At 33.3% G+C, this 23,971-nt stretch overlaps 1 protein-coding gene across 2 annotated transcripts in view; it reads left to right on the forward strand.

Annotated features, from left to right (window-relative positions):
• SLC4A10 (solute carrier family 4 member 10) overlaps window positions 1-23,971 on the forward strand; it is a 230,828-nt gene that overhangs the window by 79,479 nt on the left and 127,378 nt on the right. For both annotated transcript variants that reach the window (XM_079923638.1, XM_079923639.1), the window contains exons 4-6: window positions 267-405; window positions 10,308-10,468; window positions 17,440-17,628. In XM_079923638.1, coding sequence (XP_079779764.1) covers window positions 267-405; window positions 10,308-10,468; window positions 17,440-17,628 — 489 coding nt within the window. The remainder of the gene's footprint in view (window positions 1-266; window positions 406-10,307; window positions 10,469-17,439; window positions 17,629-23,971) is intronic.

Genomic DNA, 23,971 nt, shown 5'->3' on the forward strand with positions numbered 1-23,971 from the left:
GTAATCCAAAATAATCATCACATTTGATTTTATCTTTGATAATATAGATACATTACATATTTACATTTTACATATTTATGATCCCGCATTATACTAGACTTAATATAATGCCAAATTTAGTCTTAATTTCCCAAGTCTACTCTGGCTGCGTGCTGCAGTGTGGGGGGCAGGGGAGATGTGAGTTTGGAGTGGTGTTGAAGGCGGTGACCGGGACATTTCAAGCTCCAAGTCATGATAATGCATGTTCATGTCTCTAATTTCCATAGACACCCCATCACAGCGGGTACAGTTTATTCTTGGAACTGAGGATGATGATGAGGAACACATTCCTCATGACCTTTTTACGGAACTGGATGAGATTTGCTGGCGTGAAGGTGAGGATGCTGAATGGCGAGAAACAGCCAGGTGAGGATTTTTTTGTTGAAGGATGAAGGTATACTAAAGAATTTTCATGCTATTAGAAAGAGAGATATCTAATGCCACAATTTTGCAAACATCCATCAGTGCTACTGGTTTCTGAAATTGCTCATCTGGCCTGGGCATATCCTATAATGGGATATGGGTCAGGATGAAACCTGAAGGCTGTAATTATAGTAAACAGTGATGCAGAGCCAGCAGCAGCCGCAGTCTTAAACAGTAGCATAATTTGCGTGTCATCAGGAAAACAGTAGATATCTAACAGTAATTTATTTCTATCTTTTCAACTGCTAGGTTGTGCCCCAACTGGTGATATTATATGGGACTTTTTAAAAGAAAGGGCAAACATTATAAGAGACTTTAGTTGGTGTCCTGAATTTATTTACTATTTGTTGAGGGTAAAAATATTTTGTAATGTGTTTCTAGGATATATATACATTTAAACATAGTGGTTTTTAAAAATAATTTTTAAGAAATTACTTTTTCTGTCATTTGTAATTAATATTTCCATATTGCCATGTAATTGATGAATTGCTGTCATCCTTTCTTGCTTATTTACTCATTTATTTAACAAACATTTATGGTCTATTGTGTGCCAGGTGCCATGAATGTAGAACAACAACAACAAAAGTCTTAGGGAGTTCCCTGGCAGTCCAGTGGTTAGGACTGTGCTTTCACTGTCGAGAGCCCGAGTTCAATCCCTGGTTGAGGAACTAAGATCCCACAAGCCACACCAAAAACTAGAAAAAAAGAAAAAGAAAAAAACACCTTAGATCTTGCTTTTAACAACCTCACCTCTAATGCGGGATTTAGATAAGTAAACAAAGTTGTAAGTACTGTATAATGAATGCTGTGATACAGGTGTGCACTAGGAACTGTGGGCACGCCTAGGGTTGTCTTTTACCTGCTGCTTCCGAAATTTTAATGTGAATACATATCACCAGGGATCTTGTTGAAATGTAGATTCAGTAGACCTTAGGAAGAGAGTCTCAGGTCTAGCATTTAATCATTGCCTTAACTCTAGCCAGAGGTAGTGTGGAATTAAATGTTCAATCATGATAATATTATAAATAATACTGGCTTGGTTAATTCTCGTTTGATATAATTTAAGTGGTCTTTGTAGCTCTCTTTTATTTAAAATATACTAAAAGTAAATAGAAGAAGATAAAAATGGCTTTCACCTAGTTCATCCCTGTTAACATTAAAAAAATTAACTGCTGATATTTAAAATTCAAAAATCATAGAAAGGTAAAAAAGCAAGAACATTGCTCTACTCTTGTTCATAGTACTTCTCCTCAAAGGTAATCACTATTAATTGCTTCTTGTACATCTTTTCATAAAAATTTTAATGCCTAGATCTGCATGTAAATGTATGCCCTTTTTATATTTACATAAGAGGTATTGTATACTGCATTCATGCCTTGCTTTTTTCATTTAATATATTTGGATCATTTTTCATATTATCAATACAGATTACTCAATCTTTTTAATCTCTTTAATGACTGCATCACATTTAGTTATGGATGAACTTTCATTTATTTAGCCAGTCTTGATAGGGATTTAGATTGCTTTGTGGGTTTTTTTGCTGTAAACATTGCTGCAATAATCATTTACACATATATTTTGGGATTATTTTGTAGGTATTCATGTAGGATGAATTTTTAGCAGTGGAATTTATGTGTCAAAGAGAGCAAACTTTTTTTTACTTTTATAGATTTTGCAAAATTGCCTTCATAAAATGTTTTGGTAATTTATACTTCCCTCAACAATGTACGAGAATGCTTATTTCCCCCAAACCTTTGCCACACAAAATCATCAAACTTGTAAAAATTTCGGCTAATTTTGTAGATGCAAAATAAATCTCAGTGCTGTAATTTGTATTTCTCTAATTATTAGTGAGATTGAACATTTTTTCATATGTTTTTAATTTTTTCCTGAGAACTAACTGTTCATTTCCTTTACCTGTTTTATTTCAAGTCATTCATTTTTTTACTTGTGTTTTTTAATGCCTTAAACTGGTGGTATGTTATTCTGTGTGAATTACCTTTTTTAATGAAAAAACTACATAAATTAAATTCTTTCTGATGCTATTATAATATTTTAAATATAGAACTAAATTTGAAACAGTTTTTATATGACCTGGCAAATTTTGAGATTAAGAACCATCTACCTAATTTTTTTCTTCCAACTGCATCAAAAACCAAGTATTATTTTCAAGGATATAATATGTGTGCTCATCTTCTTTGATGACAGAAAAACAATATATGATAATATTCTCCACCAATTAGTGTTATACGTTTTGCTCTTTCATGATTAAAGAGTTGTTGATAAGGAATTTGAAGTGCAAACCTCCCTGTTTAAGGCTAGAGGCATCTGTCCTCAGCTGGTTCTAAGAAACAGGTGTTCCTGGCTGACTTGAAGGAAGGAGATCTGGTGGTTATGATGACTATACAGCTCTGGTTAGAATCTCTTTAATCAATTGCTGAGAAGTACTTTTTGGAAGCATTTCTTTTATATTTCTTTCTTCACTCTCATCCCTCAGAATAGAGCTGAGAAGTAAGATTGGAATATGCATTTTGACAGGAGTAACTCCCTTATTATGAAAATGACCTTATTATGAAAACTCCCTTATTATGAAAATGACCTTCCAGATCAAATGGTGATCTATTCCTTTTAAGCAGTAACTTCCTTGTAACTTTCCCACTCTCATCAAGCTAGGAGATAGCAGAGCAATGCTAGAATCTAACTCTTTTCTTGTCACAATTGAGCAGGTAGAATTTTATCATGCTCTAATGGATTAACCTGAACAACATGTTTATCCTAAGCCATCAAAATATGTTGCTGTTTATCTATAAAGAATGAGAGAGATGACCCAGTTACTTATTAATATTCTCTAATGTTGTTAGATAGGACCTGTGTTCTTAGCCCTGCTTCTGGAACCTTATGCACGGTGCAGGTATTTGAGGCTCGGGAGACATCTGATGAACAATCAAAATAGTAACAGACATTGAAGAGGAGAGTAGATGAATTTTGGCTGAGACACAACACGTCAGGGAAGAACAGAACGTGTTTACTGAGGACTTAGAAATGGAGTAGGGGGCTTCCCTGGTGGCGCCGTGGTTGAGAGTCCGTCTGCCGATGCAGGGGACGCGGGTTCGTGCCCCGGTCCGGGAAGGTCCCACATGACGCGGAGGGGCTGGGCCCGTGAGCCATGACCGCTGAGCCTGCGCGTCCGGAGCCTGCGCTCCGCAACGGGAGAGGCCACAACAGTGAGAGGCCCGCGTACCGAGAAAAAAAAAAAAAAAAGAAATGGAGTAGGTTTTAAAGTGGTGGAAGTAATTTTGTTCTTGATGCCCTAGTTCATCTAACAAAACTAAGTTTAGTTAATTCATGACTCCATCTGATTTTTCAAATACAATTTAATTCTAATAAATCATAACCATTTGAAGTACTTCTTTCTTTTGATTAGTATTCCAGGGGGATTAATAATTTTCTACCCTAATAGTAGAAATAAAAAGGATATTTTATCAGCACATTGCACCTGCCACATATCACATCTTGAATAATTCATGCCCACTGTTGTTGCCAAGTAAAACTTAAGCAAAGTTTTAGGTTTTGAAGCTAAATTTTTGAATAATAATTATTTAATAAATGTTTGTGAAAAACAGCTGTTCCCTTTTAAAAAACCCTAGAGGAAGCCATATGACAGAGCTAATGAAATCAACACAATTACAATGTCCTGCTTATAAATAACACATAATGTTATTAATAGAAAAATACCCAAAGATACCACAGCTGTGCAGTTGTGGAGACAACATGCTTGACTCACTGTGGTTGCCCTTTAAAAATGCTTCCCACAAATGAGCTCAGCAGAGGCAAAGAAAGGGATAGCAGTTAGGCCTCTGATACATACTTGGTAATGTGGAAAAAGATTTTTACATCAAAACAATTTTATTGATGATGTGAAGGTATTTGATATTTAAAATTGGTAAAGGGTCAAGTCATCAGGATTTTTCAGTGCAATGTGAGGTGTGAAAATAATATGAACTAAGAACAGCTAATGTCAATAAACTCTAAGTGTGGATACATTTTAATACCCCTTTCCTCTTGAAATAGGTACTTTATGATTACATATGTTAATCTCTAGCCCCCACTCTAACCATGTTCCCCCTTCACCCTCCATATCCTTAACTCTACCCAAAAAGGATGTTTTCTCTTGAGAATTCATGACTTCCCCCAGGACTATCATTTTGGATGATATGGTAACTCCTTTACTCCCTTTTTGGGTAGAATCAGAGAATAAAAATTATTAGAAAAGTTAAACTAAATTAGTGAGAATAAAATAAACAGAAAGAGTTAAATTCTATAGAAATCATCTATCTCTAATTTGCAGAAGAATTTTATTTTGTAGATTTCTAATATGAGTATTGTAGAGGAGATTATCATCAACTTAATCCTCAAAGAATTCAGGAAACACCTATTTTATGTTGTTGCTGCTTAGTAGAAAGAGATTCCAATGTGTTAATTATGGATGAAAACAGACACAGACATACTGAAGGAAATGAAAATAATCTCAACAGAGTTTAAATCCACCCCTCCCCCATAGAAAATGTCATGCAGTTGGCCTACAATTTCTTTTTTTTTCATTGTCCGTCACATCTCATTCATGCCTGTGAGACTCTTGTTTGCTTTGGTTTGCTATTCAAACAAATGTCAGCTGAGTTTATTTGAAAACTGGAATAAATTGCAGCACTTTAGGTCATTAACTGCAACCAGGCATTTTGTAACTGACAGTATATTCAGTGACTACAAATCTTAAAACAGGATTTGGTGTGTTCTTAGACCTGCTAATTTCTATCTTTGGAGTATGAAATGGAATGAAAAACAGAAAAGAGAGATATACTTATGTATCTTTAAAATATATTCATTTAAATATCTTTTAAAGCTTTTGGCATCATTCTGGAGTTGGCATAAAACACTGAATCTTGAAATGTTTAGTAACTTGATATTTGTAACTTGTGGGTTCCTTTTTATGGAAAGTATCTTATGTTTCCTCCTGTAATACTCATAAAACCTATGCTTATATCAAACCATCCATGCATATAACTTATATTTGGCCATCCAAACTGCTTGGAACTCACAAGAGTCTCCATTCTTGGTCTAAAAGATCAAGCCCCCAGTTTGAAAGAAATTATTCTAAAGGAAGGAGTTTTTGTTTTTAAAATGTCTTCTCAGATAGACAAGTAGTTCAATGGAACAGAATAGAGAACTAAGAAAAACTAACCCAAGTGCAGCTAACTGATTTTTGACAAAGGTGAAGGAAGAATTGTCTTTTCAACAAATGGTACTGGAACAATTAGAGAGCTACATAGAGGTAAAAAATATTAACTTCAATCTAAACTTCACAGTGTATACAAAAATTAATTCAAAATTAATCATAAATCTAAAACATAAAGCTGTACAACTGTTAGAGAAAACATAAGAGAAAATCTTCAGGACCTAGGGCTAGAAGATGAGTTTTTAGGCATGATACCAAAAGCACAATCTTTTGAATAAAAGAAGAAAAGAAAATATTCTTAAATTGGACTTCACCAGAATTAAAAACTTTTTGCTGTGAAAAATCCTGTTAGAGGATGAAGACAAACTACAGACAGGGAGAAAATATTCGGAAACCATATATTTGACAAAAATATTATATCTAGAATATGTAAAGAATTCTAAATGTTCAACAGTATGAAAACAAATCAATTGGAAAAATGGGCCAAAAAAAGGCCTTTCAAAGAAGAGATACACATGGCATATAAACACATAAAATGGTGTTCAACATCATTAGTCATTAGGGAAATGTAAATTAAAACCCCTATGAGCTATAACTGCACACCTAATAGAATAACTAAAGTAAAAAAAAAAAGTCATAATAGCAAATGCTGGTGAAGATATAGAGACACTGGATCTCTCAGCTATTGCTGGTGTGAATGTAAAATGGTAGGACTGCTCTAGAAAACAGTTTGATAGTTTCTTATAAAACTAAGCATGCATTAGTAAATATGACTCAGCAATCACAGTCTTGGGCATTTATCCTAGAGAAATGAAAACTTATGTTCACACAAAACCTCTACATGAATGTTCATAGCAGCTTCATTTGTAATTGCAAAAACCTATAAACAACTCATATATCCTTCAATGGGTGAATGGTTAAATAAACTTTGGTACATCCATACAGTGGAATACTTTTCAACAATAGAAAGGAACAAACTATTGATATATACAACAACTTGGATGGATCTCAAGGACATTGTGTTTTAGTGAGAAAATGTCTATCTCAAAAAGTTGCAAACTATATGATTCCACTTACATAACATCCTCAAAATGACAAAACTATAGTGATGAAGAACAGATTAATGATTACCTGGGGAAAGAAACAGGGTGAAGATTGGGAATATAAAGGAAGCTCATTTGTGGTGATGGAACAGTTTTGTATCTTGATTATGGTGGTGGTTTTTACACACACACAAACACACGTACACCGCCCCCCCATATCTTCTCAAGATTCTTAATCTAAATATTCCCTTTCAAAGGAACCAAGATAAAATGATGTAGATGCTTCTTTACTTATTTAATTATTTTCACTGTTATCTGTAATTAAAATTTAACTATAAATTCCCTTAGAAGAAGGGGTTGGATCATTTTGCGTAGATCAAGAAGCCCATGGATATTTAAAAATGAATTTATTATTAGCGTTATTACAACTTACAAACAATATTATTGTATGGGTCAGACTATAGATTTATACTTAAGTAATTAAGAAACAATATGGTTTTTTAGTAATGTATCAACACTCTTTTCAGGATTTCTTGAGTGAAAATTTTAAATACAACATTTTAGTAGCAATTCTGTATAGAAAGATGACAGAAAGTACCAGAGCTCCAGAAAAGAGAAATCTATAGTCCCCCAAACAAAATTACACCCTTTTATGACCCTAATTCTTCTTTACCACACAACAGACTGGAAACTAGATTTCAAATCTAACAAGGTTCTTCAGTCAAAATAACACCAGCATAAGTGATGCTGTAAAGACTCCCTTCTTTTATTCTTTTTGTCTGAAAAAACACGTCATATGTGAGTAGTATATAAGGTGACAGAAGATTTAATAAAAGTTGTATCCACTCTCTTGGTACACCTTCTGTGGATAACATAAGATGAGAGGGAGAGAACACAGAACATTTTTCAACTTGAGATTTGTTCCAGACAAGAAGGAAAATTAAATGTTAAATCTGTTGTTTTCACTATAGGCTTTAGCATAAGATATCTTAGCTAAAAAAGTCCATAAATCCAACTGAAGTAATTGTATTATGGTAAAAAATGGGCACAGACTCTGGAGAAAAACAAGAACAGTTGGAGTTGATCTGGTTTGACAAGGTTAGTGACTAGGTGATCCTGGACAAGTTTTGAATGTGTTGAATTTGTCTCATCATTTTACAGATGAGAAAACTGTGGCCCAGAGAAGTTGAAAGACTTTCCCCTGGTCACACAGCAATTTAGATATAGAGTAGGGCCCCAAACCTAGATTTCTTTTTATTCCCAACTAGTCCAATACACTTTCCACAGTACTATCCCATTTCAAAATGTCTGTCAAGAGGTTGATCCTTGGAGATATTGACATTCACAATGTTACCATGTCCTTACTTTTATACCTGGCAAGAAATACTAGATTATTATATTTATCAAAAGTATATTCACTCTCACCATTAATTCTAATTAGGAACTTGATGCTGGTATGAATTGCTAAAATTTGTATCAGGATAGGCTAAATTATGCTAGAAAAAATATGCTGTCATTTCAAAAGCTTAAAGTCACAAAGGTTTATTTATGGTTCATGATACATGTCCATCATGAATCAGTAGAGGCTCTGCACCACTGCACTAGTCGTTACTCAGGGACTCTGGATGATAGAACTGCCTACATCTTGAACATAGCTGGTGGCCACAGAGGGGAAAAAGAGCTCCAGAGGGTCTCATCCTAGCAATGAAAAACTCCAGTCTGGAAGTGGCACAGATAATTTCTGCTCACAATTCTTTGTCAACAGTGGCCTCACCCAGTTAAAAGAAAGCCAGGTAGTGATATCCTACTCTTTACTAAGAAGAGAGGGAGAACTAGTTATAGTTGGTGAGCAGTATTAATGACCATCCCATGATCTGTGATGCATTATGGCCCTGTAAAGGGCTGAAAATCATTAAGATTCACTAATATGAAAAAATTCCTAACTGTGTAGACAAAAATACTCTATAAAATTGTCACCATTTGAAGAGATACTGTCAGTGATTTGTGCTTAAATGTAAGTTTTTTCAACCTTCAAACATTCTCTAAACTTATGATAGGCATAAACATATGCCTGTACATTTTTGGCAGGCATAACTGTTCTTCCCTACTAGTTTCCTTTTTACTTCCTGACGTTTTCGTCCTTGAACTCTGAGGACAGATCCATAGCTGTCTTTATCGTTCTTGGAACTCTACATACTAATCTTTCTGACTAGCCCTTTTGCTTAGTTTTTTTAGCTGGCCGATACACTGGTTCTTAACTATACAAGATGTCCTCTGTTGGAGTTGGAGTTGGATCATTTGATTACACAAAACAGCAATAAAATATCATATAGATAGGAAATTTGAGTGATATTGCATGGAGAGAGGAAGTTAGTGCAAAAGTGACAAGGAGAGAAAATATGAGGAAAATGGTGGGGGATGGAGAGAGGAGAGGCATTTAGGCTAGGCTTCATTAGAAATGGTGGAATTAATATGGTTATCTACTAAGATTAAAAAGCAAGTCCCTAAAAGAATAAGAGATTTAGTGCTAGTGCCAGAGCAGTAAAATCATCGATTTCTCTTTATCCCTTCCATTTATCTTAGTTAGAAACAATCTCAGATATTACTACTCATTTCACTCCAAGAAGGCAGTGGTCTCCCATTTGGCACCGTGTTATCAAGGTTCTTCTATTCTCTGGCCCTGGCAGGAACACTCAGGGAATGGGGGCTGAGCTCAGTTCTCATAGATTTAGTCCCTAGGAAGTGACTACGATCACTAGATTTCATTCAAACAGGCCTAATAAGTGTTTTTCCTACAGAATAGTCCCCAAATTATACTAGCTTCCCTAAAAATCAAAGGGCAAAATTGTCAAGAGATTCAAATATTGTTTTAAGACCTCCCACTAAAAGAAAAATGAGTACTCTTTCATTTTCTTTTGCATTTTTTAACCACCGTTATCTTTCCACGTAGTGTACTCTCTTTATTAGTTCTACAACAGATTCCCTGTGACCACTGACTAAACATTTATATTGATATATTTTTTCAGTGCTAGAAAGATTAATTAAAAAAACTGAGTTTTTGTTTGTTTTAAACATATCTTTCAATGACAGAAAGAATGTTTGTTAAATGGAATTAAAATGAAATAAACCAGATGACTTGGGCTGGCTTTTACATACTTCTGAAATCCTTGAAACCAAGAAGTAATGGGAATAGCTTTATACTTCTACCTTTTATTGTTGGGATAAAGGTTCATTCATCTACAATGTAATATTCAATGTGCTGATAATAATATTTATTTGTAACTTGGGAAAAATTCAAAATTAGGTAATTTAATGCCTGAAGGGAGATCTCTTAAAGTGAATGCAATACATGTTCTATGGAAATATTTTTGCCGTAAATATCAGTGTCTTTATGGTAGTAAAATCATTTGTTTTATACTTATGGCTAAAATTCACCCCCCTTTCTTTTTTTTCATCTTGGAATGGACTTCTTTTAATGTGCTTTGTTTTAAGAATAATTTTATAGCAGGGTAGTAGTGAAATAAGAACGTGTTACAAATTTTAAAAAATTCTAATATTTATTTGTATAGGTGGTTGAAGTTTGAAGAAGATGTGGAAGATGGAGGGGAAAGGTGGAGCAAGCCTTATGTGGCTACTCTATCACTGCACAGCTTGTTTGAGTTGAGAAGTTGTATTCTGAATGGAACTGTGTTGCTGGACATGCATGCCAACACTTTAGAAGAAATTGCAGGTACATCCTTTTGTCTCCTTAGTCTATTTCACACTTATGGGTACAGCTGATTTTTTTAATTCCCTTTTTCTTATAATTCTATACACGTGTGACCTTTAGGAAATTAATTCTCGTGATCAGTGTATGAGACCTCAAAAATAACTTTGTTTTATCACCTCATTTAAGATAAAAGAAGTTGAATCTCAGAGAAATATGGTCTAACATGCCAGTGGCAAGTCTAGAACAAGAATCTCTTGGTTTCCATTTAGCATATATTGTTTTTCACCATCATATGTAATTAGACTGTCACCATTAGAAAATTGAAGGAAAAATCCATAAAGCTAGAGATTGATTTTTTTCAATATTCAAATACATGAAAAAGGCAAATGAAAAAGTTTCAGTAATTAGGAAAAATGTTAGCTTAGAATAGAACAGAAAGGTATGGCCATTTATTTTAAACTGAATTAACAATCTTGAATTCCAGAGGAGGCCAAGTGATGCAGTTTAGATTGGTTTATAATTAACACTATGGCTTGTGTCTGGGATGAATGATTTGTACTAGAAGTCTATTATGGCTATATCACACAAGCAGTTATATTTAGGAAGCATCTTACTGTTACTCTGCAAATAAAAGCAAAGAACTCCTATATCTTTTCAGCTGGAAGACAAACATTTTAGCAAAAACAAAATAATACAAAAAAAACACGGAAATGAGTTTTGAAAGGGTATAAACGAAATGGTTAATGGAGATTTTTAAAAATAAAAACAGAGCTAGGACTCAGGCAGTTTTAAAAATTCCTAGTTCAGAAAAACATAAAAGCAGTTCCATGTGGAATTTATTTGTGGAGTAGAAAGACTTCAGAGAGACTTCAGTGTCTTAATTATATTGTAGAGATGGGGAAAAAACCCAAAACACTCTGTGTGTTTTTGGATCACATAAACGAGAAAATATTGTATTAGAAAAATAATGTATCTAATTTAATCTTCAGAATAACCTCATAAAGTAAGTGCATTCCCATATTTCAATAAGAAAATAGAAATTCTGAAACTTTCATGGTTCCAGTTCCATTTAAGGGTCTCTGACTCTAAGCTCCATGTTCCTTCTATTACACTACAACTACTGTCTGAAGAAAGAGATGGCTTGAAATGGTTGTTGTTAATTCCTTTAAAATTATTTATTTGGCTGTTGGCGCTGACAGGCATACATACATTGCAATATATGTGAAAAAAAAAAGCATGGAGAGATATTTTGGCTCACAATATTAAGCACAAACAAAAATACACACACACAAAAAAACAGGAAAGATGAGCTTTCCTCCCCTCAGTTTCATACAACACTTATAAAGAGATTACCCTTTAAAATACAGAACGAGAGCCTAAACGACGATATAAAGTTAAATACAGTATACTTTTTGGAAGAACACAGGATACAGTAACAGGTCACACTAAATCAAGACTTAAAGAAATGACTAACATGGAAATCAGCAAACTTCCTGAGAACGCTGGTATAGTAGCCTTCCAATTCAATTTCCTAGCTTTACGTTATGGAGTATTGCTGATACCCAATAAAAAATTTTATGTTTTAATTATGAATGAAATGGCTGGGTTCTTCCTAGTACTTTGCAGTTTAGGAAGCTCTTTTTAGTAATTCTACAACTATCTTTTTGATATTCAAAACAAACTTGGGGCTTAGTATTATTATTGTTATCCTTCATAAATAAAGTGACTCAGAAGGTTAAAGGTCTTGCCCAAAATAAGGAGTTTATTTCTGCTACTTATGTCAGTGATGGCATTACCTTTGAAAATGGATTAATTCAAATGAGTTTTGGATTGGCTGTATGTAATGAAGCTGTCAAATTCCTCAACCAGGCAAAATTAGCCTCAGAAAATTCTCTTCATAGTTTTACCAGGCTTTAAATTTCTTAAAACATGTAATTTCTAATGCTTTCTTTAGGAATTTATTTCTACCAGGAAATATTCTCCTGTTATAATTTGACTAAAACTCTGTTGTTTATCACCTTAGCTTGGTTTTGTTGTCTAAACTTATGCTTCCTTTCCCTAAACCTGCCCTCTTCCCCAAGCTCAACTCTGTAGAATATGTAAAGGTTGTTAGCTCTGTTGAATCTAGCTTTTTAAAGCAAATTACATTTTCTAAGTCTATTCTTACAAATGAAAGTAGTTCAGTGGAAGTCTCAATATCCCAAATAGGTTTTTAGTATTCTTTCTTCTCCTCTAATTAGTCTGTATTTTTCTGCCTCCAAAGTAGACCAGCTTTTTTAATGTCCCATTTTCAGTGTACAACAGTGTAAACTGCCATTCAGAAAAGGTCAGTAGTTTAGAGTTAACACCACGTAGAAAAATAGGATTACAAGTACCTGAGTTGATCGTTGTTTCCTTAGGTTCCTTTTCAATCATTAATGAGAAGAGATTCTCTCTCTTTGAGTAATTTTAATTTGGTGTATTTAATCCAAAGGTATTTATTTCTGCCCTCAATAAAATCTCATTAATAAATTTTCTCTGATAGCTTGTAATTATTTTTATTGTTTACTTATTGATATTTTTACTTTGTGACAATTTAGCTGTATTACGAAGTTTGTAGTAAATGTTTTACATTTTGAAGACTTCTAACTTTGTATTTTCACATCCATTACTATATTTTATTATCACAGAAACCTTATGAGGTAGGGAAGAGACTATTTCCTACATTTTATAAACAGATAAATAGAAAGTGATACATTACAGGTAACACTTGCAGAGATGGGAATAGTTTCTTTTGATTAATCTATAATCATAAATTTTGTTTTTTTCTATTTCATGATAATTTGGGACCATAGTGATTAACTTTAAGATTTGGAACTTTTTCTTCACCTCTTATTTATCATACTTTTCTATATGTTAGGCAGTTGCTAATGTATTAGTCGCTAGTTTCTGTTTTGCAAAAGCTAGATATAATAGTTTATCTTTAAGGGCTCTAAGCCCTCGTCCTTTGCAAACGCACAGGCTCTGCAGCTTAATGTTTTCTAGACATTTCCTAGTAGAGGAATATGACCCAGATATTGTTTTAGAATGGTCAAGGATTTTTATATCAATGTTCTGATATGTTTTTAATAGACTCTTAAATAATTCTTTAAAGAGATTTTTGTAGACTTAGCAGGAGAAAATCCCATTTGTATCTGGCAGGTCTGTCAAGAATTTCTGGTGTAATTAAAGTAGGATTTTCTTTTGGATAAAGTTAATTTAAAAGTGTCTATTTCCCAATGCTTTAAGGAACTCAGAATAAATATAAACTTCTTCCTTCAAAATATTACTTAACTTTTCAAATCCAAAATTCTCCAGATATATTTTCTTATCCTGATTTATTCTGATATGTATATGTATAATTGTATTAAAAATGCTTCTCAATTATATTCATATAAATTATAGGAAATTTTACGGTTTATGTTAATCTCTTTTAAATTCAGCACCGTAAAGATTAATAATGGAAATATTACCTCTGTAGTGTGTCTACTTTAACCTATTGCTGTCAATGAGGGTAAGATATTAAAACCAAACCAAAGTTAGTACCATGGACAGATTAACAATCATAGTTCTCAACTCATTAAAACAACTCTTGCTGTTTAAAATCTTTCATCAAAGGAAAAATCCACAGTTTGCTCCACCGAATATAATCTGCAGATTTGGGAGTATGTTAATAGCCATATATATATATTTTAATGCCTATGCTATTACCATCCTTGGTCTGGAAAGTAAGTTTTCTTATGGTAATTTACATTTTTATTACATACACTCCTGTTAGTACTGTCAACCAAACTGTAAAATTTAGAACCCCCTATTGCCCACTTCTCCCCCAGCATCTTTGAAGACAATGGATTTTTAAGACAAAGCAATTATACGATCATCTTTAAAGAAGCGGAGATTTATATAGAGTCTGTAAAATCTCATGGTCTCTAGAGGCTTTCGTTCAATAGTCAAATGGATTGATCATGACAAAATAATTGCCTGATTAAGATGAAAAGTATTTTTTCACTTTCTGAGGTTTTTCTACACAAATACTGCTAGTTTTTCTGGAGGCTGTTTAGTGCTAGAAGACTGTGACCAATTTATCCCTTTTCTTCTTGCTTCTTCTCTTATCATCCAGATCCTGGCATTGAGCTTTGGCAGGCTGGACTGTATTATTTAGGCATCATAGCCTGCTGAGATTGTTGGTCTTGACTCTGGGCCTAAAGCCATTATGACCCATTATCCTTTCTTACTTTTCAAGGTTAATACTAATATATATTATAGTGGTGAAGAGCACAGTGTAAGTGATTAGTGAATCACACTCGCTTTGATACTTAAATTTCACCTTAGCATAAGTTATATTCTTAAGCAAGTTGATTAACTCTTCCAGTTCATTAAGACATTGCTTGGTCATGTTATACCTTAGAGGAGTTTGCTATGTATTTCCGCGACTAATGAGCAGATGAGTGTTCTTTTCTATTTATCTTATGTAACTGTTTTATACAAAGACGTTATCTCTGAAAAACTTTGAAGCTAGTGACTTATTTTTCGTAGTGCTTAGGCCTGGAAAGATTGTGCTTTGATAAGAATGAAAAACTATAACCATGTGCATGTTTTATTACATGATTAATTTTTATTCTGATTAGAATATTGAACTGGGGATACATATCATGGTTTACAGATGAAACTGCTGCATGATGGTATCCTTTTGGTGTCTGAATAATCTACTTTACAACTCCTATCATGAAGTATATAATGCATATTTTATATACATTTTTCCATCTTAGCAGGGTTGCAGTGTAAAGTCATGTATGTTGACAATTTATCATTTCCTTTATTTCAAACTAATCCAAGGGTTTTATAACTACTGATCTCAAAAAAACTGAGATATAAGTTTAAATATTCTACACTATCATACATTTTCAGAACTGGAAGAGACTTTGGAGGTAATTATAGTGGGCATTATGGCTGACTCCCAGACATTCATTCTACCTCTTTCCATTGTAAACAGCCAAGTGATAGAACAAAGTTGGCAAATTATGCTCTATATGCAAATATGGCCACTGCCTGATTTTGTTAGGCATGTGAGCTAAGAATGGTTATTATATTTTATATGACTGAAAAATAATAAAAAGAAAATCAATATTTTGCAACATGAAAATTATATGAAATTCTAATTTTAGTGTCCATAAAAAAGTTTTATTGAAACACAATTATGGTAATTTGTGTACGTGTTGTCTATGGCTACTTTCATGCTATAAAAATGGAGTTGAGTAGTTGTGACAGAGATTGTATGGCCTGCAAAGCCTAAAATATTTATTATCTGGCCCATTACAGAAAAGGTTTGTCTACCTCTGGTTTAGGGAAATGACTCCACAGTGGAGGGCAGTTCTTGATTAGTCTAAGCCAACTGGGGAGCCCATCTTCTTTGTCAGTGATTGGCTCAGCATAGACAGGACTATGTCAGTTGAGCTTAGAATTGTTCCTGGGTAGGGGAAAAAGGACTTTTCTTTCAAGAAAAAGTCACAAAAAGGCAAAGAATCTCTGATATGAACAAAGATGTGTATCTCCTTGTTGCTGCTGGCAGCCACCTTGTGACCATAAGGAAAATAGCCTGAGGTTAAAGCTCACACCTCGAGGAGGGGGAAGCTGACAAAATCACAGAGAAATGGAGTTAAATCCAACCTAACTTTGATTTTTCTGTTATGTAAGCCAGTGAAATTTATTGTTTTAGATAGTTTGATTTGGGTTTTCTGTTATTGATAAATCCAACTTTGCCTCTGCTGGATACACTATTATAAAATACAAATAAATGATTTAAAACCAGCAAAAAATTTAAACCATGAGCCCATAACCTACTTAAAGGAAATCGCAAAGAAAATCTTGTACTGGGAAATATTTACTGAGGGCCTCAATATTCCAATCAGTGCATTAGGTGCCTTATGTCCTGGCAACAATGCTGTTATGAGATAGCTATTACCTCTGTCTTAGAAATAAGGACACTGCGACTCTTCAACTTTACAAGGTCACACAGCTGGAATGTGGGACAGTGATCCAAGTCTGTTTCTCCAGTCGTTTCCTTTTCACACTGAAGGAAAACATTATTTGGAAAGGAGGATTCTGCTAATTTTCAAATCTTCAGTGTACTCAGTGGGGCAGCGGGAGACAATGCATTGTAATCTGTTTTGCATAAGGAGTTAGCACCTCAGAAAATCAAATAGAGTTAATATTTGATCATATGAACGCAGATTAATTACACTGAGGTTTATTGAGGTGATCTTTGTATTACCAAGAACTCATCTACTCATTTTCTAGGCATTTCTGACACATATGGTAAATATCAATCTGCTTAGTTATAGCCTTCTGAAATCTCACCTTTTATTCTTTGTTTTATGGGTATAGAAGGTTTTCTAAAATATAAACACATTATCAAGGAAGGTTTGACAGGACTGACTTTATATTAATGTGAAAGAATTGTTTACTCTCCAAATGCAACCAGCTGGGTAGTTGCCTAAGCCTCCTTGCATCAGATTTTAACCGATGGACTTAAGGAAGAAACATGGAAATTATTCTCTACTAGAAAAAGGGAGGAAAACCATATTAAAATATATGTATGAGGCTTTTTAATTTTAAACATGCTAATCATATTTATATTACTCCTGATACTATTCCCTCTCGTCAGTGTGAATAATGGAGAACATAAAGCACTTTGTTCTCGATACAAATATTCCTGTTTGAAAAATAAAACTCCATAAGATCATTACATATTTAAAAATGAATGGTTTATTTTCCCAAATCTTTCTTGTGTAGCATTTCTACAAAGAAAGACAAACTTCTGTTTCTAAGACCATACTTAGAGATTTTTTAAAGGAATTCATTCCTATTTTAAGAGGAATAATATTATCTAGGGTATGCATATTTGGACTCAGTGGTTCACTACTGGAACATTACAGGAAAGCTGTGCTCATTTTCTTTCTACCTCCACTCTTCAGATATGGTCCTTGATCAACAAGTGAGCTCAGGTCAGCTCAATGATGATGTACGCCACAGGGTCCACGAGGCACTGATGAAACAGCATCACCACCAGAATCAGAAAAAACTCACCAATAGGATTCCCATTGTTCGTTCCTTTGCTGATATTGGCAAGAAACAATCAGAACCAAATTCCATGGATAAAAATGGTAAATATTTCTTTATTATATTCTTATCATTTATTATAGTTGTCTGAAATATCAAAGTCCTTTAAAATATGTCTTACTTGAAAATGATCTATTGAAATTCAGATTGTTGTGGTAGAATTGTTTCTTTTCATATTCATGTATTGTTTTATTATCAGGCATCAAACTGTAGAAATTTTATTAACAAAGATTTAAAGTTTCCTGAAAGGCTCATGAAAGAATGCAAGGAAAATTTTATCTAATAAGAAGTTATACACTCAAATGTAGTAAACATAAACTGAATGTCAATTGCATCACAAATAAGGCTCTAGTCTTTGTCTCATAGCTTGAGAATGTAATGCAATGCTTTGACGTAAGGTCTTTTAGTTAAAATGAATGATGATCAACATTTAGTGATTGTGGAAAAAAAGATATTGGCTTCATGTTGCTCATGGTCAACAAATCCCTTTCTAGATTACAGTTGAAAAGAGCAGCTAGTGCATTACTTGTGTCTCTACATATATTAAGCCTGATTTCTAGTTCATGGGCTCATCGCTCTTTGCAGTACTACATCATCAATAAGAGCCTCCGCACTTACCATCTTGGCTCACCAACATAGATGAGCCATTATCATTTGATAGTAAACAACCATTGATAGGAATTGATAGAAAACAACCATTGTTTTCTAGCAGTCATTCATGACTTACTCCTTGGCAATCATGAAGCAAAAAGTGTTTCTAATTGTTTTATCCTTTCTTCTGTATTTTGTTCTCTCTTTGCATCCATTTGACCCTTCATCTTTTACATTAAGGAAGTTGCTTAGAAATCTCTTATCACTCATCCTTTCCATCAGTCTTGTGAAGGAAAATGAAGTTATCATGAGGATGACATGAATTGGTTACACTTCCGCTAGCTATAAAAGTTCCCAGTTTTAAAAGATACAAATTAATGAAAAGTAATTTCAAATGTTTTACTAGAAAGACTCCGATTTCCACAAATAGACTAAGCATGTGTATTGACAGCATGGACTTTATGTAATTTCACTCCTATTTTCAAAAGCTTCAGAGATGCTTTATATACAAATGCATGAAAATGAGGTTTTTTTCAGATTCTGCTTTATATGGGAATTTTTACCAGTTTTCATACTACTGAATCAAATATGCACACGTAGAATAAATACTTTAATAAATAAATAAAGATGGTTAGATGTACTGTTGTCTCAGAACACAGAACTAGTTCTAAATAATTTTTGAAATACTCATTTGATTTTTTAAAAAACCCTTCAATGACTGAATGTGTAAATCATTGTTATATTGAAGACTCTGTAGTTGTGGATATATTAAGTTCAATAAAAGTGTTATGAGTGCTTTATGGTATATACCAACTTGTATTTGTAGATCCCACTGGATATTTTGAGGATTTATAACTTGCTTTGAATTACATCATGTATTTAAAATATATTCATATTCTAAATCACAATTTGCTTTAAAATACGTTATATATGAAAATGATAAAAGGAAGCTTTTATATTCTGAAACTTACTATAAATATAGTACTTTTATTATGCTTACAATACTAGCATATATTTGATATGATGATATTAAGAAAACAGATTAAGATATTTACGAATTTTGACTATGGACTTATGTCTATGTGATTCTAAAGACCTTATTAAAATATTCTCATTAACTAAATCTCTATGAATGCAAGCACATTTTATAAAAATAAACTTCTGCCTTTATTTCATTTACCTTTACTGGAAATCAGACCATAAAATATATGTCTATGAGAATGTTATGTGTTTATTCAAAGATGCAAGGATTTTGGGTTGTGAACTAGCTGTATATCTCAAACTTCACTGGGGATAACGTTTACTATCAAATGGTTTTATTGCATTATGTTTTTGGAGGGAAGAGGGTACTGAATTCACTGGATGAATTGTTTTTTTTAATGTCATGTAGACCTGGACACACTGCTTGTTACAGCTCTAAACTTTCATTAAACATAAGAAGAGGTGACAGAATTATAGCTTTAAATCGTAAAGTCCACATATAGATACATATACATACAGAGTTTTTTTTTTTTTTTAATTTATTTATTTAATTTATTTTTGGCCGCACTGGGTCTTCGTTGCTGCACGCGGGCTTTCTCTAGTTGCCATGAGTGGGGGCTACTCTTCCTTGCGGTGCATGTGCTTCTCATTGCGGTGGCTTCTCTTGTTGCAGAGCATGGGCTCTAGGCACGCGGGCCTCAGTAGTCATGGCACGAGGGCTCAGTAGTTGTGGCTTGCGGGCTCTAGAGCGCAGGCTCAGTAGTTGTGGTGCAGGGGCTTAGCTGCTCTGGGGCATGTGGGATCTTCCCGGACCAGGGCTTGAACCCGTGTCCCCTGCATTGGCAGACAGATTCTTAACCACTGCGCTACCAGGGAAGTCCCCAGAGTTTTTCTGAGAGCCTACTTTTTGTCCTATTCAGGCAATTGCTTAGTTTTTCTGAAAACTAGAATATGAGTAGTTCTGAAATGATTCTGTCACCATCTGTACAATCAGCCTTTATCTGAACACATACAGATCCTTTTGAGGCATACATTAAGGTAATAAAAACTTGGAAACATTTCTAATAAGATTCATATATCCAATTAAGTATTGTTGTAGAAGTGGTTTCCTAAGCCTAGGCTTATAACACCTCCTTGTGACTCTGTTTTGCTTCCTCAAACACTTTGCATAATTATGTGTGTTAAGAATTCTGAAAATGTGAATAGACTTCACCAATTCAGAAATAAATCTCCTACCCAGAAGTGAAAAGAAGTGTGAAAGACCTTTATTACTAAGGTTCTCAATCTACTCATGAACTCTAACAACTGATAAACTCTAGATAAACAAACAAATCAAAATTCATAGCTGTAAATATAGATTTGACATTCTGCTTCAAAAAATGCAGTAGAGATTTAATCTTTTTGTGCAGTAGTACAGAGAGATACAGAAGGATTTCAATACATCCAAAATGGTAAAAATAATATTCCCATTATTAAAAAAAGAAACTCTTCAGTAAAGTATATCAGGCAAAAACTGACCTGTTTTAAAAATTAAGATTATAGATTAGGAATTAAATAGAGTGAGTATCTTCTAGAGACTTGAAAACAGAAAACATTTTCCTTGCCAAGCATAAGGATGGAAATAAACCCCCTCTTGTTTAATATACCTTTTACTTTAGAAATGAAACAATTGAAATTCCCTCAGAAAACAAACTGATGCTTATATACAGAACTCTAAAAGAGTCATATAGAATAAAGTTTCTACTTCCTTAGTTGACCTGTTCCTTGAACATGCTACCTTGGTAGTAGTCCCAAGGGTTAAGCATTCAGATATTTCAATCTGAAGACCAAATGGGGTTCTTTCCCATTTTATAGATTAGATTTACAAGATAGTGATTTTCTTGCTTCTCTCCTCCATCTGCACTATTTTGTTCATTACATTTTTAGTGCTTTGTGATAATTCGTCAATCGCTCCTCCAAATACGCTAGCTTAACTACTTTGTATAATTTTTTTCTTGGTGTACTGCACGTTCTCTTAAGGGCTAAGATGCCGGATGTGATGGATTCACCAGGCATTTTTAATGCCACCATGCTGTGTTTAACTTTCACGTTTCATTAAGCATCAAAACTGTGAGAATTAAGTGTCTGATTCTGATGTTTCAATAAAAAGTGATAGCTACATTTGGCAAAGGAACAGCAAAAAAATAATAGAAAAATCATATCTTCTTTAACATTAGAACTCTGAAAAGGATGTTGTGGAAACTACTTAAATATATCAAGAATATTTGAATAATTTCTTGAAACTAGAAGGACTTTCTAAAATAAAAATAAGACTTTTGTTTTTAGTGATCTAGAAAGCAAGGTATACCAGTATTTGTATTCATCATTTAGGTCATATATTCAATTGTATTTGAGACTTTGGCTTACAAATCTACTCTAAAATAATATTATACTTTTGATAACCTTTACATTAAAAAAATAACTTAAGACTCAGTTTCCTTAGGTGTAGGGTGTCTTCATTCCACTGTTTCCTTTAGTAATAATTCTAACTCTATTTCTTTTCCTTCACATATCTTTTCTCTCACCTATTCTGAGTACTTTCCAGTTGTCCCTTTTATTTAGGATCTTAAAAGGAGTTACAGAGCAGAAGGTGTCTGACTTACTTTCAAAACTACAGGTTACTGGAGAACATTTAGATTTGGAAGGATGGGATGACTTGACTCTTTAGGCCTGCATAGATTTTAGCCCTTAAAGTAATGTACACTTCTGTATTGTGAATGATTTTTATTTATGGCTTTTGAAAATCAGTTTTATGGGTTTATAATTGTGTCTTTTTACAAATGCGGTACTTTTTTATTTTCAGATGTACAATGTTTTATGTGTGTTTAGATATTTATATGCTGTCTTATTTTTTAAATACTGTGGTCTCATAAATAAGATATCAAGAGTTTAAAAAAGTATTCCTTATAATGTTTTATCTTGAAGAAAATAAAGCTCAAATAATAATTCTTAGAATTACTTGAAAGAAAACATTTAAAAACTCATGTAGATGATAGAATTAAACATTATATAATAAAGGTGTTTTCCATTGTTCCAAAAAAAAATCAGGATGACATTGTTGACACAGCTGGTGGGTCTGTTGAGAGACTGTATTGTTGCTACTGAGTTTTGGAATCTCAAGACTAAGTCTTAACAGCAAAAATATTTCTAGTATGATGTGTTTAAATTGGTTATTTCTTATCTTACATTAATTATTTTCAGGCATACCGGTTTTTCTCCAACTTTAATTGTGTGCATACTTTCATGTTTTTGAAGTATAGCTGACCTAATCGACATTTTCTAAATATTTAGCCTTTCTTTCTTCTTGTTTTCTATTCCCATGAATAAATGTATTGTTACACATGTATGTAACTTTGTCATTCATTTTTATATTTCTTTATTTTGCTCTGTCTTGTGTCTGTCTCTAACAGGCTCATCTCATCTCTGTACCTCCCTCATCTCCTACCCTTTGGGTACTCTAAATGCGTTGAAGGTTTCTGAGGTAGTGTAAACCAGCTTGGTCTCTAGGTTAATAGTAATGTACCTTCATGTCTTCATCCCAGTTTCCTTCTATTACACATGATTTTCAGTGGATTAAGCAGTAGCAAATACTGATATGCTTCAGTGGTATCTTATTCTCCTATTGATTTGAATTTGGCTAAATAGAAATTTAAAAGCTGCTGTTTTATAATACTTATATATGTAATTTATTTAAAGAGGAAGAAAACTGTAAGTAAGGGCTTGAATTAATGTAATTTTAATACATTTTTTGAGAACATATTTATGGTTGTCTTTCAATACTGAGATGCTTTAATGATACTGACACTACTTAAAGTAGAAAACTAATTCTGACATAGTCTCATGCTCTCCCCACAACTTTATGATGAGGAAAATGACTCTGCCAGTTTTGCAGTGGACTTGGTGAAAAATTTTTTGTGTAACAAGCAGAAAAGCAGAGCTTCCATTTTCTAGTTAGAGGTTGCTTGAATTACTTTCAGTTTTCTCCTGTGCTTGCCCAAATCTTTTATGATTTGCCTTGGAAAAGTACATGGCCTATAGTAACTTTATATCTAACTTATATATGATCCCTACATGGAGGTCCAGAGGAAAAAATGAATTCATGACTCAAAGGAAAATTAACTCAAGCAGTTGCTGATATGAATACTATATAATATGCACTTTAATTGATAAGATGTATAACAAATATTGGAATTTTGGATTTAAGATGGTGAACTCTTTGAGTTTAAAAGGTTGGAAAAATTAAAATATATGGTAAATATATAAGGATGATGTTAGGTTTCTCAAATGTTTACATTCATATAGTCATGAACATATCTCAATTAATAATAATAGTGTCCAATTTTCATTCATTTTTGAATAATTTACCCTGAATATAATAAAGTTTTAAGTTAATAAATGTCTCTTTTTGGATAATCATCTCAATTTCTCAAAGTTATTTAGATATTAACAGATGTGATTAAAAATTGTGATGACATTTACTTATAGAATATATTAGTATGGACAGTGATGAGTGGGCATAGTGAAGGCAATATAAAGAAATAGGCAAAAATATGTATGTTCAAAAGCATTGTGGCATATTGATGAGGAAAATTATCATAAAAAATAGCATTCATAAAACTTCCACACATATATGGGAATTCTAAATCCTAACTTTATACTATTTTGTCTTGGAGGGGGGAAAATCCTAGCAAATTCTTTGTTATCCCTTTAGGACACATATTCACTTTCTGGCTGAATGTAAAGTCCTGTACCTGAAAATTGTCTTCTGTGAACTAG

Source organism: Stenella coeruleoalba, assembly GCF_951394435.1.
Source record: "Stenella coeruleoalba genome assembly, chromosome: 6".
Classification (NCBI taxonomy): Eukaryota; Metazoa; Chordata; class Mammalia; order Artiodactyla; family Delphinidae; genus Stenella; species Stenella coeruleoalba.